Source organism: Protobothrops mucrosquamatus, unplaced genomic scaffold (assembly GCF_001527695.2).
Source record: "Protobothrops mucrosquamatus isolate PMUCROS unplaced genomic scaffold, P.Mucros_1.0 scaffold2150, whole genome shotgun sequence".
NCBI classification, from domain to species: domain Eukaryota; kingdom Metazoa; phylum Chordata; class Lepidosauria; order Squamata; family Viperidae; genus Protobothrops; species Protobothrops mucrosquamatus.
Genome location: NW_015388248.1, coordinates 150,262 through 163,817, shown reverse-complemented (window position 1 = coordinate 163,817; position 13,556 = coordinate 150,262). Strand labels below are relative to the sequence as shown.

Below are 13,556 nucleotides of genomic sequence, written 5' to 3'. Positions count from 1 at the left end.
AAATGCAGCCATTTTCTCTGTTGCTTTTAGAATTAGTTGATGCTGGGAGAGGGAATAGGGATGAGAGTCCAGCTAGTCATAACAATAATAACTTAGTCATGGGGAGGGAATTGCACTTTGCTACTTTGTATCCAGGGGAGGGGAATTTAGTTTCTGGTTTCAACTATGTAGTGCTGATACTTTGTTTTTTCAAATAAAAGATTCTTTAAGGTAAACAATGCCTCAAAGTTCTTTTGAAGAGTTTCATTTGTCGGAACCATGACATTTAATTTTTAAAATCGTATTATTATGTTTTTTAAAAAAATAATTCAAAAGCATTTTCTCTTAGGAAGTATTCTTTATAATTAATTCCATAATCTTATTTTAACATTATGTATCTGGGTCCTTAGTCTATTTGTAACTTTCTAAAATCAAAGTTTTAACCACCCTTTGTCAATTACAGTCAATTACAAAAGGCAACTTTGTTTGAAATTTCAAATGACATCTCAAACAACTCCTACCTGTCTAAATTCCATGAGAAGGACTGATAGATGGACAAAAATGTGAAATCCAGTCTGGCTGATTGTGAGAAGAAACATAATAATAAGATGATGTACACATTAACTTTTTTCTTGTCATTTTTTTCAATTACCAATCTATTCATGTCTCCTATGGCTCTGCTACACTAAGGATGGATCACAGAATGCCTTTTATTTCTGCCAAATGGTCCCAAATCAAGCCCATCAATATAGGGAGATTCTTGAATCACTTCTCTATTTCAGATGGACCTTGCTTTCACTCCAACTACAATTAATTTAGAATGGATCCTTCAAAGCATGGTTCCAGAATTTGCCACTCGTGGGATTTATTTTGCCTTTATAGAAGCAGTCTACAAAGTAGGCATGGAAAATGAACATGGGGATTTAAGGAAATGGATATTTAATGTATGGAGTAGAATCATGACCAGGACAGCCAGCCTGTTTCTCCTTTTTGGTGATGTTTGAATTCTAGTGATTTTGGACTGGTTGCTTCCATGATGTCATGGAAGAGATAGTGAAAGGACAAACAGAGCAAAAGGTAAAGTGTGGGATTTGACTGATCAGCTAGAATTTAAGTGCTATAGCAATAAATGGGATCAAAACCCTGCTAAACCAATCTATCATGGTGTTTTATCTTTGGCTATCCATTCCAATTGGCTGCCAGTTTAGCAATTTATTTAGGACTGAAAGCCTTGTAATGCAAAATATATTTTTTGTAATAAGCAACTGTTGGCTGCACATTCCCCAACTGGGTTATGAACCGTAGAAGTAGTGATCTCTGCACTTGACTGGAGAGACTGGAGGTTACAAAACTGATTAGTAGAACCATGAGAGGGCTTGGGAAGGATTCCATGGATGAGAATTCTCCAGGGGAAAACAACTCAAGAGGCTTGGGAAATTTTGAAAAGTGAGATAATAAAGGCCCAGTCTAGCACAAAACCAACAAAGAGGAAAAATAACAGCTCTCAAAAGAAACCAGCATGGCTGCATAAAGAACTCTCTGATCAATTGAAAGATAAAAAGGACAAGTATAGAAAGTGGAAAGAGGGACACATAACTAAGTCAGAATATCAGCAAATAGTCCGAGCCTGCAAAGACGAAGTGAGGAAAGCTAAGGCTCAAAATGAACTAAGGCTTGCGACCAAAGTAAAAAATAACAAAAAAAGCTTCTTTCAACATGTAAAAAACAAGAAAAAAGTGAAGAAAATGATTGGTCCATTAGTGGGTGAAAGTGGCAAGAAGGTGATAAGCAACAGGGAGAAAGCAGAACTATTTAACTCGTTTCTCGCATCTATCTTTACACAAAGGGAAAAAACAGACCAACCTATCAAAAATAGTGCCATAAAAAACAAAATAGAAATACAAGTTAAGATAGGCAAGAAAATGGTAAGTGAACACCTGTCCAGCCTAGACGAGTTCAAATCACCAGGACCAGATGGATTATACTCCAAGGTTCTCAAGGAACTGGCAGATGTGATCTCAGAACCACTGAACTATATTTTTCAAAGATCCTGGAGCACTGGGGAACTACCAGAGGACTGGAAAAGAGCTGATGTAGTTCCCATCTTCAAAAAAGGGGGAAAAAAGGACCCAGGAAATTACAGACCTATCATTACTGACCTCAATACCTGGGAAGATCCTAGAAAAGATAATCAAACAATGAATCAGCCAACACCTAGAGGCAAACAAAGTCATTACTAAAAGCCAACATGGGTTTGTCAAAAACAGATCATGCCAGACAAATCTTATTGCATTCTTTGACCAAGTGACAAAATTAGTGGACCAGAGGAATGCTGTGGATATAATTTACTTGGACTTCAGTAAGGCATTTGACAAAGTAGATCACAATCTACTACATGATTAGATAGAAAAATGCGGGTTAGACAGCATCACCACGAAATGGATTCGTAGCTGGCTGACCGGCCGTACTCAGCGTGTGGTCCTCAATGGAACTGCATCTACATGGAGGGAAGTGTGTAGTGGGGTGCCCCAGGGCTCTGTTCTGGCCCAGTGCTCTTCAATATCTTCCATCAACGATCTGGACGAGGGGATAGATGGGGAACTCATCAAATTTGCAGATGACACCAAGCTGGCAGGAATAGCCAACACTCCAGAAGACAGGCTTAGGATACAGGAGGATCTGGACAGACTTGAACACTGGGTGCTATCTAACAAAATGAAATTCAATGGTGAAAACCAAATGTGCAGGTATAGTATAGGGGGTACCTTGCTCAATAGTAGTAACTGTAAGAGGGATATTGGAGTCCTAGTGGACAATCATTTAAATATGAGCCAGCAGTGTGCTGTAGCTGCCAAAAAAGCCAACACAGTGCTTGACTGCATTAACAGAGGGATAGAATCAAGATCACGTGAAGTATCAATACCACTTTACAATGCCTTGGTAAGGCCACACTTGGAATACTGCATCCAGTTTTGGTCACCACGATGTAAAAAAGATGTTGAGACTCTAGAAAGAGTACAGAGAAGAGCAACAAAGATGATTAGGGAACTGGAGGCTAAAACATATAAGGAACGGTTGCTGGAATTGGGTATGTCTAGTTTAATGAAGAGAAGGACGAGGGGTGACATGATAGCAGTATTTCAATATTTCAGGGGCTGCCACAATGAAGAGGTAGTCAAGCTATTTTCCAAAGTGCCTGAAGGCAGGACAAGAAGTAACGGGTGGAAACTAACCAAAGAGAGAAGCAACCTAGAACTAAGGAGAAACTTCCTGACAGTTAGAACAATTAACCAGTGGAACAACCTGCCTCCAGAAGCGGTGAATGCTTTTAAAGAAGAAACAGGATAGCCATTTGTCCGAAATGGTTTCCTGCCTGAGCAGGGGGTTGGACTAGATGACCTCCAAGGTCCCTTCCAACTTTTTATTATTATTATTATTATTATTATTATTATTATTATTATTATTATTATTATTATTATTATTATTATTATTATTATTATTATTATTATTATTATTATTATTATTATTATTATTATTACATGTCCAGATTTTTTTGACTAAAATTATCATGTTTAATCACTGTCATGCTAGGTAGGACAAATGTTGGTCACTGCTCTTTATGTCAATCTGATTTTTAAAAAGTAGTTGGGTTGTTCCAGAAGTGACAGAACTTGATATTGTAAGAGGCATTTGAGATTGGCTCTAAAATACGTATACGTACTTCTATCTGTCCAGAGATAGGTATTGTAAGGATCAGATTAGTTCTCCTAAAATATTTAGACTATCTTTCTTGTTCAGGATAAATAAAGCTGCCATACATAATCAATCTGCCAAATATTTTACTCTGTTTCTTATTTCTTCAAACCTTGAAATATTTTGGATTCGGTTACTAATTTTGAGGTACACATAAAAACAGATTTCATCTGGATATCTCCAAAAATATATACATTATGCTCCTCTAAAATGCACATATCTATAAACCATTTTCTATAATAGGACAGACATTTATATGCACATTAAATAAAAGTTTTTTTCTTATCTATAATTATTTTAATGTTGTCCTAATATAGAAGGATGAATTCATTTTTTATTTATATTTCAGTTTTGGTTATTGATATGGTATAATGTACTTTTCTTCTGTCCCCCCCCCCATTCCAAGATATCTTGAAATTAAGCAAATAGTATGCAAACATTTACAAATACATCTCTGTTTGTGAACTTTTTTCCCAGTCAATAGAAAAAGTGCTTTATTGCTGAAGGGAAGATTGTGCATTGTAATCTGACAAATTGTAAACATATATCTGTGTTATATCTGGACTGTGCTTTTATTCTTTCATTTTTCTGTACTTGGTCATCTTGAAATCAAGGTGTATCAATGCTATGAAAACATCAATGCAACTATCTATGTTTGAGAAGAATACAATATTTTTCCAGTCTATCTATGGGGAAAATGCTTAATTGCTTATAGAAAGGCTTTATATTACCTCTTGCCATATCTCATTACTAATATTACAAATATTTTGTCTGTTTTTTCCTATTTTGCTCTTATTTTACATTGGTTGAGTGGCAATTGCCAGTGCCAATACAAATTGCTTTCAATATGTATTCTCCATTGTGTGCCTGCCTGCCTGCCTTCCTGTAGTCTCCTCCTTTTAAATGAATATAAGTGCAAACTAATCCCAGTTTTGCTAATTATCCTAGGATGAGCATTTTAAAAGATGGTGGAGTGGTTAGGAGGCAACAAAAGCCAAAATTTTAAAAAACTTATTAGTTTTATAAATTTTGAGCTGTCTCAGCACTGCAGGGACTGAGGGCAGCATTCCAAAGGGTGGGGGGGGAGTGGGCAAAAGGAAACAGAGAAATATAATTTCCTATTTATCTACTGCTTTTCTTCCTGACAGAATGGCTGATCCCACTTATTGTTACTAAGTGAGAACTGCCTGTACCAGGATGGTAATCTGTTTTGCTTACAGAAGAAAAATGCAATTAATATAAAATACAGGGAAGTGTAGGACCCTGATATTATTTTCTCTAGAATTTTCTTCCTCTCATATAAGCCAGTTATGTGATGAAACATTTGCATGTTTCTTTCTGGAATCAGATCTTTTGAACTTATTTATTTTTAAAACTTTCAGTTTTAAACTTTTAATTTCAACTTTACTCTTTCTATCTGAAGAATAAATATTTGTAACACAGCCTAAAACCACAGTGTAATTATTACAATTAGTGATGCCGCTTTCTAAATTGGCTCTGGATTTAAAATAGAGAATAACAGAATATCCATTATGAATGGTGGTATAAATGCAATTCCCTCACCTATCATTCAAAAATTCCACATGGAGAAATTCTACTGTATACTAGTTTGATTGCTAATAGGTGTTGTTTTTCAGAGATGGAAAACAAGATTTTAGGAATGATAGGACTTTTATTATTAGCAAATGTTCATTACTGAACTCTTGTCTTCAAATAAAAGCATCTGCACTAAAATGAAAATTTGCTCTGCATATGGATTATCAGTGATATTTCTACTGATTCTGTTTTGCTGGATATCATGTAAGGTTACTAAATGTAGATTCCAAAACCTTCCTCCCATTCTTCATCAATATTATCAGCTAGGAGACATTATAGTTGGTGGCATCATTTCTCAAAGCTTCATCTTGTCTATTCCAGCAGACTTCAGCCAACAACCTCTTCCAATATCATCTGAAGAAATCATGTAAGATTTTCCCCACAACACTTTTTTCAGCAGATTTGTACATTTGAAATGGCCAGTTGTGTGTCCAGAAGAGTGATGCAGGAATTGAAGCTGGAGTTGCGATTGTTAAAGATTCTGTTCATTTTATTGCTGCATATCCATTCCCTGTGTTTAGAACACTTCACAAAGGCAGCACAGCATTGCCCTTACCTAAAATCAACATTGTTCATTTACTCTATGCGCCCAAGAAAGCAATTATTCAAATTAGAAAAATGTAGCAAATGCCATTTTGTTTGATATCAAAAGGCATAACATTCAGTTCTATCACCATTGAAGAAGTCTTTATTTATCTTAAAGAGTCCATTGTAAATGCCATTTATGTACTTTTATATAAAGTAGAAATTCAATAAATGATTCCCTTTCCTTGGCAAAAAACAAACAAACCCACCTCAGAATAAATTACTTTCATAATGCTATCTTTTGTTCCAACATTTTCCCTCAATTTTTCACTTTAAGTTCTTTCCATTGTTTATGCCTTTTCATTTTATTTTTTTCACGTGTTCCAATAAATACCATTTCATATTATGACATTCATATTTTTTTTGAAAAATTCTTTGAAATATTCAGCTTTGCATTATAACTAAACAGAAGAAAGAAACCTCGCCTGAACAATGCATTTTAAACCAGAAAATAGTGCTTAAAAACGTTTCTTGCACACATTTTAAAGAATTTCATTTTTTATTAGAAAGAGCAATAAATGTATTTACACCTTTCTTTAAAAATTGCTGTAAGAGATCATCATGAGGATTACCTCAGGAAATACAGCATTTTAAAAAATAATGTAATATGTGAATTGAAAAAGCAAATGACCTAATTTATGAAGCAAGATATATCCTTGTAACTGATCGAAATCTTTTTGTAGTGTGGTGACTAAGAACTATCAGCACGTCTTGGCTTTGGAATTTGCAGTAAAAAAGATCAATGAAAATCCCTTCATTTTACCCAATGTCACCCTGGGATTCCACATGTATGATATTTACTCTGATGCCAGATTGACTTACCAAGCCGCAATGCAACTTATTTCAACAAAAAACAAATTTATTCCCAATTACGAGTGTGGCCTCAAGAATAAACTAAGTGCAATCATAGGGGGACTTCACTCAGAGACCTCCCACCTGATAACAAATGTTTTGGGTATCTATAAGACTCCACAGGTAGGATGCATGTACAGAATGTGGAAATAAAACAAAATGGGGTGTTCCCGTTTACCTTTATATTTAATAGCCCATTAGCAATGCATTTTTATGCAGGCATAAATGTCTTCTAATTAATGTCATATGTGATTTTATGAAATTGTTTCAATTCAGTTCAAATCATATCATGTGCTCTTCATGAATAAGCAAATGAGAGGTTACTACCATCCTAAAATAATTTCTCATCTTAAAAACTATACACAGAATTGTGTAGTTTTAAGTTGTGATAGAGGGACAAAAAGTAATGTTTGGAAAGGTTTGTAAAACATAGGATAATTAAGTTTAAAAGAATATATGAATGAGGAAATTGGAAACAGTATAGGAAAATATAAGTATAAGAATTATTATTTTTAAAATGTTTACAGTTAAAGATTATCATCAAATTTTTCATTTAAAAAAATCCCAAAAATATGATTAGACAAATACTTATCTATGTGTTGCTTTGCTTTGCCACTTATTTGGAGTAATGTGCTTATTAATTCCATTTCTATTTTCATCAAGCTCTCAATACCTATTATCACTCATTGATACCCCACCCCACCATTAGGTTGTAATTTATTCTCAACATTATCGTTACTGTAAATAAAAACACCCTTCAATAGCACAATTAATAAATATCCATATTTTCTATAATGCTATAAGGCAGAATTAAATTTTTTGTCTCATCAGTTATTCTTTTTTAAATGCCACATCAATGGAATTAATGTAAAAAAGTTGTAGAAAAGAAAGCAGACTTTTTTTTCTAAAAACATTCATTGCTATAGCAAAAAACAAAGAAATAATCATTGGCCTCCTCAATCATATTGATATATCAGGCAATGAAGCATGGATTTATAAGTATTCCCATGGTAAATTGCTAGAAATATTTAGGTTAATAATTTTAGCTTAGGACAAAACAACAACAATAATAATACACTGATTCACAATACTCTACAGAAATCAACACTGTATTTGACATTTCTATAAATCACATCACTTCATTTCTAAATCTGTTTGTAGCTCCTGTATGGTTCTACTCTAAAGAGGACAGGTAAAACTGAATTCCTTTCCCCTTATCGGATGGTTCCAGATGACGCCCTTCAGTATCTAGGAATTCTTCAGTTACTCCTCCATTTCAAATGGTTATGGATTGGATTCATTGCTGATGATAAAGATAATGGAGAAATGTTTCTGAAGCTCATGCTTCCATTATTTTCTGAGAGAGGTATCTGTTTAGCTTTCACAGAAACATGCCCTGAGAATGTAAGCTTTGAAGATTATAAGGAAGATATAATAAGAAAAGGATCTGAAATGTATGAAAAAGTCATGAGCAGTGCAGCCAATGCTTTGGTCTTCTACGGAGAAGCTGATTCCATCATATTTTTGAGATGGGTGCTACACTTTCCAGAAATAGAAGTCAGTTTATGCAAACCAAAGGGTAAAGTCTGGATTTTTACTGCCCAGATGGAGATAAAATCACTTGTTTATCAATGGGTTTGGGACATTCAGGTCCTCCATGGTGCTTTGTCTTTTGCAATCCATTCTAAAGACCTGCAGCAATTTAAAATGTTTATTAAGGGAAGGAAACCTTCCAGTGCAACAGGAGATGGCTTAATCATAGATTTCTGGGAACAGGCCTTTCGCTGTGTTTTCCCCAATACTTTTTCAGGTCAAATTGAGGGTGATATCTGCACTGGAGAGGAGAGACTGGAAAGCCTTTTGGGGCCCTTTTTTGAAATAAGCATGACTGGTCACAGCTACAGCATCTATAATGCTGTCTATGCAGTGGCCCATTCCTTGGGTGCATTGTTTGCATCAAATTCCAGACCTCGAATAATGATGAAAGAAGAGAAGACAATAAAACTGAATTATCAACCATGGCAGGTAAGTCCTGTGAGAACTGCGTAATCTACCACTATAAGCATATGCCAACAGAAAACTTCCATGCCCTGAGAACAATAGGTGTGTTTATAATAAATACAATCAAAGATCAACAGTTTAGCAACACTGTCAAAATGCTTAACACCTGTCTCATTAAACCTCACATTATTTGTGAAAGGCAGGAAGGAAGGAGGTGACAGTTTCATAAGTGTGCTAGTCACTGTGCTAGTCATCAGTAAACAGATTTAAGATTTAAGATTTCTAACATGATTGAAATTAATTGATATAAGGCAAAGCATGTCTATGCCCTGGAAACTGTAATGTTACATCCCCAAAATGCAGATGTTTAACTTCCTAGAGAAAAATTGATCAAGAGAGATGGAGAGGCTATAGATCAGTTATTTCCAGCTTTTGAAATTAAACACAGATTATTCTGGGCTAGATTAAATTCAGATCTGTAATCTGAGGAACTCCGAGTTCTAGCCTTGCCACTGACTTCAATGGCTAATGGTGTCCATTACCAGCCTGGTAAATTTGCTCTATTTGGAACAGTTTAGCCTTTCTGAGTTATGTATTGGTTATGTCAAACCTGGATTACTGCAACTACTTTCTAGATCAGGGGGTGTCAAACTGCCAACCTGCGGGATGGATGCATCACACTGAAACTGCTCCCACCCCATTGCCGGCAATGGCAAAAAAGTTGTGATACATCGTGACACGTCACGTGACATTGCGAGTTTGACACCCCTGTTCCAGATGGTAGCTTCTATTTGGAAGGTGGAAATTCAGAAGGCTAAATTGCTGACTACTCAGTTTTATCCTGCATTTATTCCCACTAATGGTAAAAATTCTGCATAGAAAGCCAATCTGTACCAAGCCAGATTCAGGAATTTCAATAGGTATAGAAAGATTTGAATATCATATGACCAAATTAGTTTACCATTTATATCAGCTCTTCATTCCACAGACATTGTGTTACTTCTGGCCTGACTTGCAGATTCGCCACCTTGCCACAAAATGGAGATAAGATTTCTCTCCTGTGGTGCCAGTTGTAAAGAATGATTTCTTTTCTCTTATATGCAGCACTGATACCTGTTAAGCATTCTTTCAAACTGTGCTCTATATGCAGCCACCAACTTGTACTATTAAGCTTAAACTGCAGATTATTTTATTTGATAATGCTACATATAACCACTCCAAGATGTATAGATTTTAGAAGTGATATAGGCAAAACTGAATAAGGGTCTTTTCATTCTAGCTTCACTCCTTTCTGAGGCAAGTCTCGTTCAACAACAGTGCAGGAGATGAGATCTTTTTTGACCAGAATGGAGTGGTAGTAGAAGGATTTGATATCATAAATTGGATTACATTCCCAAATCAGTCCTTTGCTAGAGTAAAGATTGGAAGAATGGATCCCCAAAACCCTAATCTTAACCAAGCATTTACCATCAACCATGATGTTATTGTGTGGCACAACTGGTATAATCAGGTATGACTTAAATACATACTGGAGCAGTACCCACATTTTGAAATAATGTAAAGAAATTGAAATTTTAAGAAACAAAATCCAAATATTTTCAGTGCATTTTAATTTTGAGAAGCCTACAAGAATTGTTCTCTAGAGCTCTGACAGTTTATTTTTATCTTAGAATAATTTTATGATGGCCTCTGATCTTACCCAACTTTGAAAAGAGATGCAGATGAATTCTCCTAGTTTCTTTCTTTCTTTCTTTCTTTCTTTCTTTCTTTCTTTCTTTCTTTCTTTCTTTCTTTCTTTCTTTCTTTCTTTCTTTCTTTCTTTCTTTCTTTCTCTTTCTTTCTTTCTTTCTTTCTTCTTTTTACTTTTTTACTATATGTTTTTACTATATGTGACTTGAACAGTTATTTCAAACCTGTGTGAAATATTTCTGAAAAAAATGCATTGTTTATTTTTACTTTTGTATGATAGGATATAAATATTTCAAAGGAGGGAAAATTGGGATGACTTATGGTAAGAAAATAATAGTTTGCATTTTTGTGTATACTATATACTCACTGACTTTACTCAAATGTCATAGGAAATGCAACAAGAAAGAAATTGTACTGGCTATAATTGTATTGGGTATAAATAAATAATTTTCAGTTGTTTAATTCAGATTCAGTCTTGGATTTAGAATTTTAATTTAATTTAATTTAATTTAATTTAATTTAATTTAATTTAATTTAATTTAATTTAATTTAATTTAATTTAATTTAATTTAATTTAATTTAATTTAATTTAATTTAATTTAATTTAATTACATCCCTACTGCAGGGTTTTTTGCCACAAAAGAAAAAAAATCCTTCTGTCTATGATATTAAAGAGTCTAACCATTTCTTATTATATTTATTAATGCATTAGACACAGCCTTTTTCTGTCTGTAATGACAATTGTCATTCTGGATATAGCAAGCAAAAGAAGGAAGGGAAGCCCTTCTGCTGTTATGATTGCGTTCCATGTTCAGAAGGGAAGATATCTACAATAAAGGGTAAGAGTTGTGTACTGATCATCAAAGAGGAGAATTATGTTTTAAAGAAAAAAATATATGCTGGTCTCTGGCAAGAGATAAAATGTTATGATCCTTTTTTTCCCCCCAAATTTAATTTTTGTTCATTTTGCATCTTTAAAGTTTATATAAATAAAATCTCAAAGAATTTAAAAATGAGTACAAAATGGGTACAAAGCCAGAGTGGAGCAATTTTAATGATGCATTGTGTGTGTGTCTCTCTGTGTGTGCATTCTATGTACTGTTTTCTCCTTTGTTTTATGAATATAGAAAAACTTAATCTTTAAATGTCAGCCTTAATAAAGCAAAAAGCAAAATCATCATCATCAGCAGCATTTTCATCAACATCATCATTATCAATAGAAATAATGAGAAATCATTCAGAACATTTATAGGAAAATTTGTATTCTCTGATTCTGTAATACTTTATTTTACCCAATGATGTTCCTGAACAATAATGCTCATTTGTGCATACATTTCCCTAATAGTCAGAATTTTATATTCATTTTTGTGTGATACCCCAAAATAATTTCTTCTGCATATTTCATTTCTGAGAATGTTAAACCTATACCTTTTCTTGATTCTCCAAGCATTTTGTAATTCAAAGTGGAGTACAGGGAACATGCTAATGGAACTCTGAAGATAATGTAAACCAGGGGTGTCAAACTCGCGATGTCACATGGGCCGGCAGTTTGACACCCCTGATGTAAACAGTCCCACTTTTATAGAAAGTAGCACTTGTGAAATTTTTGCAGAACTATGAATTTATTAGAACATCTATATTCTGATGTAATCTGCATGAAGAATTTAGAGTAAGCTGTTTTCCCTATTCCAGCATTCAGTTGAACAGGTCTTAATTTCAAAAGAGAACATAGACTTTGGAGAAATCACAGCTGTTCTTTTTTCCTCCAGATGCAGCTGAGTGTATTCAATGCCAAGAAAATCATTATCCAAACACAGATCACAATTTATGCATTCCCAAGAGCATAGACTTTTTATCCTACGAAGAACCCCTGGGGATTGGTTTAATTCTCGGGATACTTTCATGTTCCTTAATAACCATTCTGGTTCTAGGAATATTTCTGAAGCACCACAACACCCCTATTGTCAAAGCCAACAACAGGAATCTCACATACATTCTCCTCCTCTCACTCTTACTCTGCTTTCTTTGTGCATTACTCTTTATTGGCAAACCTACTCAGGTGATCTGTCCTCTCCGACAAACTACTTTTGCCATTACATTTTCAATGGCTGTTTCTTGTTTGTTGGCCAAAACCATGACTGTTGTTTTGGCTTTTATGGCCACCAATCCAGCATCAAGGATGAAAAAATGGGTAGGGAGAAAATTAGGCACTTCCACTATTCTTTGCTGTTCCCTTATTCAAGCAAGTATTTGTGCTGCATGGCTGACAACCTCTCCCCCATTTCCTTCTGTTGATACACATTCAGTGTCTAATGAAATTGTCTTGCAATGTAGTGAGGGATCCGATGGAATGTTTTATTATGTTTTTGGTTATTTGGGTTTCTTGGCATGTGCAAGTTTCACTGTAGCTTTCCTTGCCAGGAAGTTACCTGATAGTTTTAATGAAGCCAAGTTCATCACTTTCAGCATGTTGGTTTTCTGCAGTGTTTGGCTCTCCTTTGTTCCAACATATCTGAGCACAAAAGGGAAATACTTGGTGGCTGTGGAAATCTTTTCAATCTTAGCCTCCAGTGCTGGGCTGTTGGGCTGTATTTTTTTCCCCAAATGTTATATTATTTTGCTGAAACCTAAGCTAAATACACGGGAACAATTAACAAGAAAAAATCCCTAAACATTATAAACTTTTAGTTTCATACCTATAACATATTTTATCATTGCATAGCACTTTTACACTGAAGGGGAGGGCCGAGGATTTTGCTCAATATCTGCATGACAAAGTCGCGCGGATCCGAGAAGGCTTAGACTCCGACTGGCTGGCCCAGGGGGAGGAGACAGAAGCAGGTCTTGAGATGGTTGTATGGGAGGAGTTTGACTCTGTTGCTCCCGAGGACGTAGACAGGGCCCTGGGGAGGCTCAATGCAACCACATGTTTGTTGGATCCGTGTCCCTCCTGGCTGGTACTGGCAGCTCGGGAGGGTACACGAGCCTGGTTCCAGGGAATTGTGAACGCTTCCTTGCAGGAGGGTGTCTTCCCTGCGGCCCTTAAGGAGGCCGTTGTGAGGCCCCTCCTCAAGAAGCCTTCCCTGAACCCAGATGAGTTG

At 35.3% G+C, this 13,556-nt stretch overlaps 1 protein-coding gene across 1 annotated transcript; it reads left to right on the top strand.

Annotated features, from left to right (window-relative positions):
• Nucleotides 1-1,020: 1,020 nt before the first annotated feature.
• On the top strand, nt 1,021-13,126 carry LOC114923154 (vomeronasal type-2 receptor 26-like). The gene is made up of 7 exons (XM_029285737.1): nt 1,021-1,056; nt 5,592-5,695; nt 6,597-6,888; nt 7,927-8,790; nt 10,046-10,276; nt 11,168-11,294; nt 12,225-13,126. The coding sequence occupies exons 1-7, from the start codon at nt 1,021-1,023 to the stop codon at nt 13,124-13,126; spliced, it is 2,556 nt and encodes an 851-aa protein (XP_029141570.1).
• Nucleotides 13,127-13,556: the final 430 nt, after the last annotated feature.

Excerpts from the sequence above, each read along its gene's own strand:
- LOC114923154 (XM_029285737.1), top strand. The coding sequence starts at position 1,021 with ATGGAAGAGATAGTGAAAGGACAAACAGAGCAAAAG. Across the intron at positions 1,057-5,591 it reads AAGGACAAACAGAGCAAAAG|CTAGGAGACATTATAGTTGG; the intron begins GTAAAGTGTGGG and ends CAATATTATCAG. Across the intron at positions 6,889-7,926 it reads GTATCTATAAGACTCCACAG|CTCCTGTATGGTTCTACTCT; the intron begins GTAGGATGCATG and ends ATCTGTTTGTAG.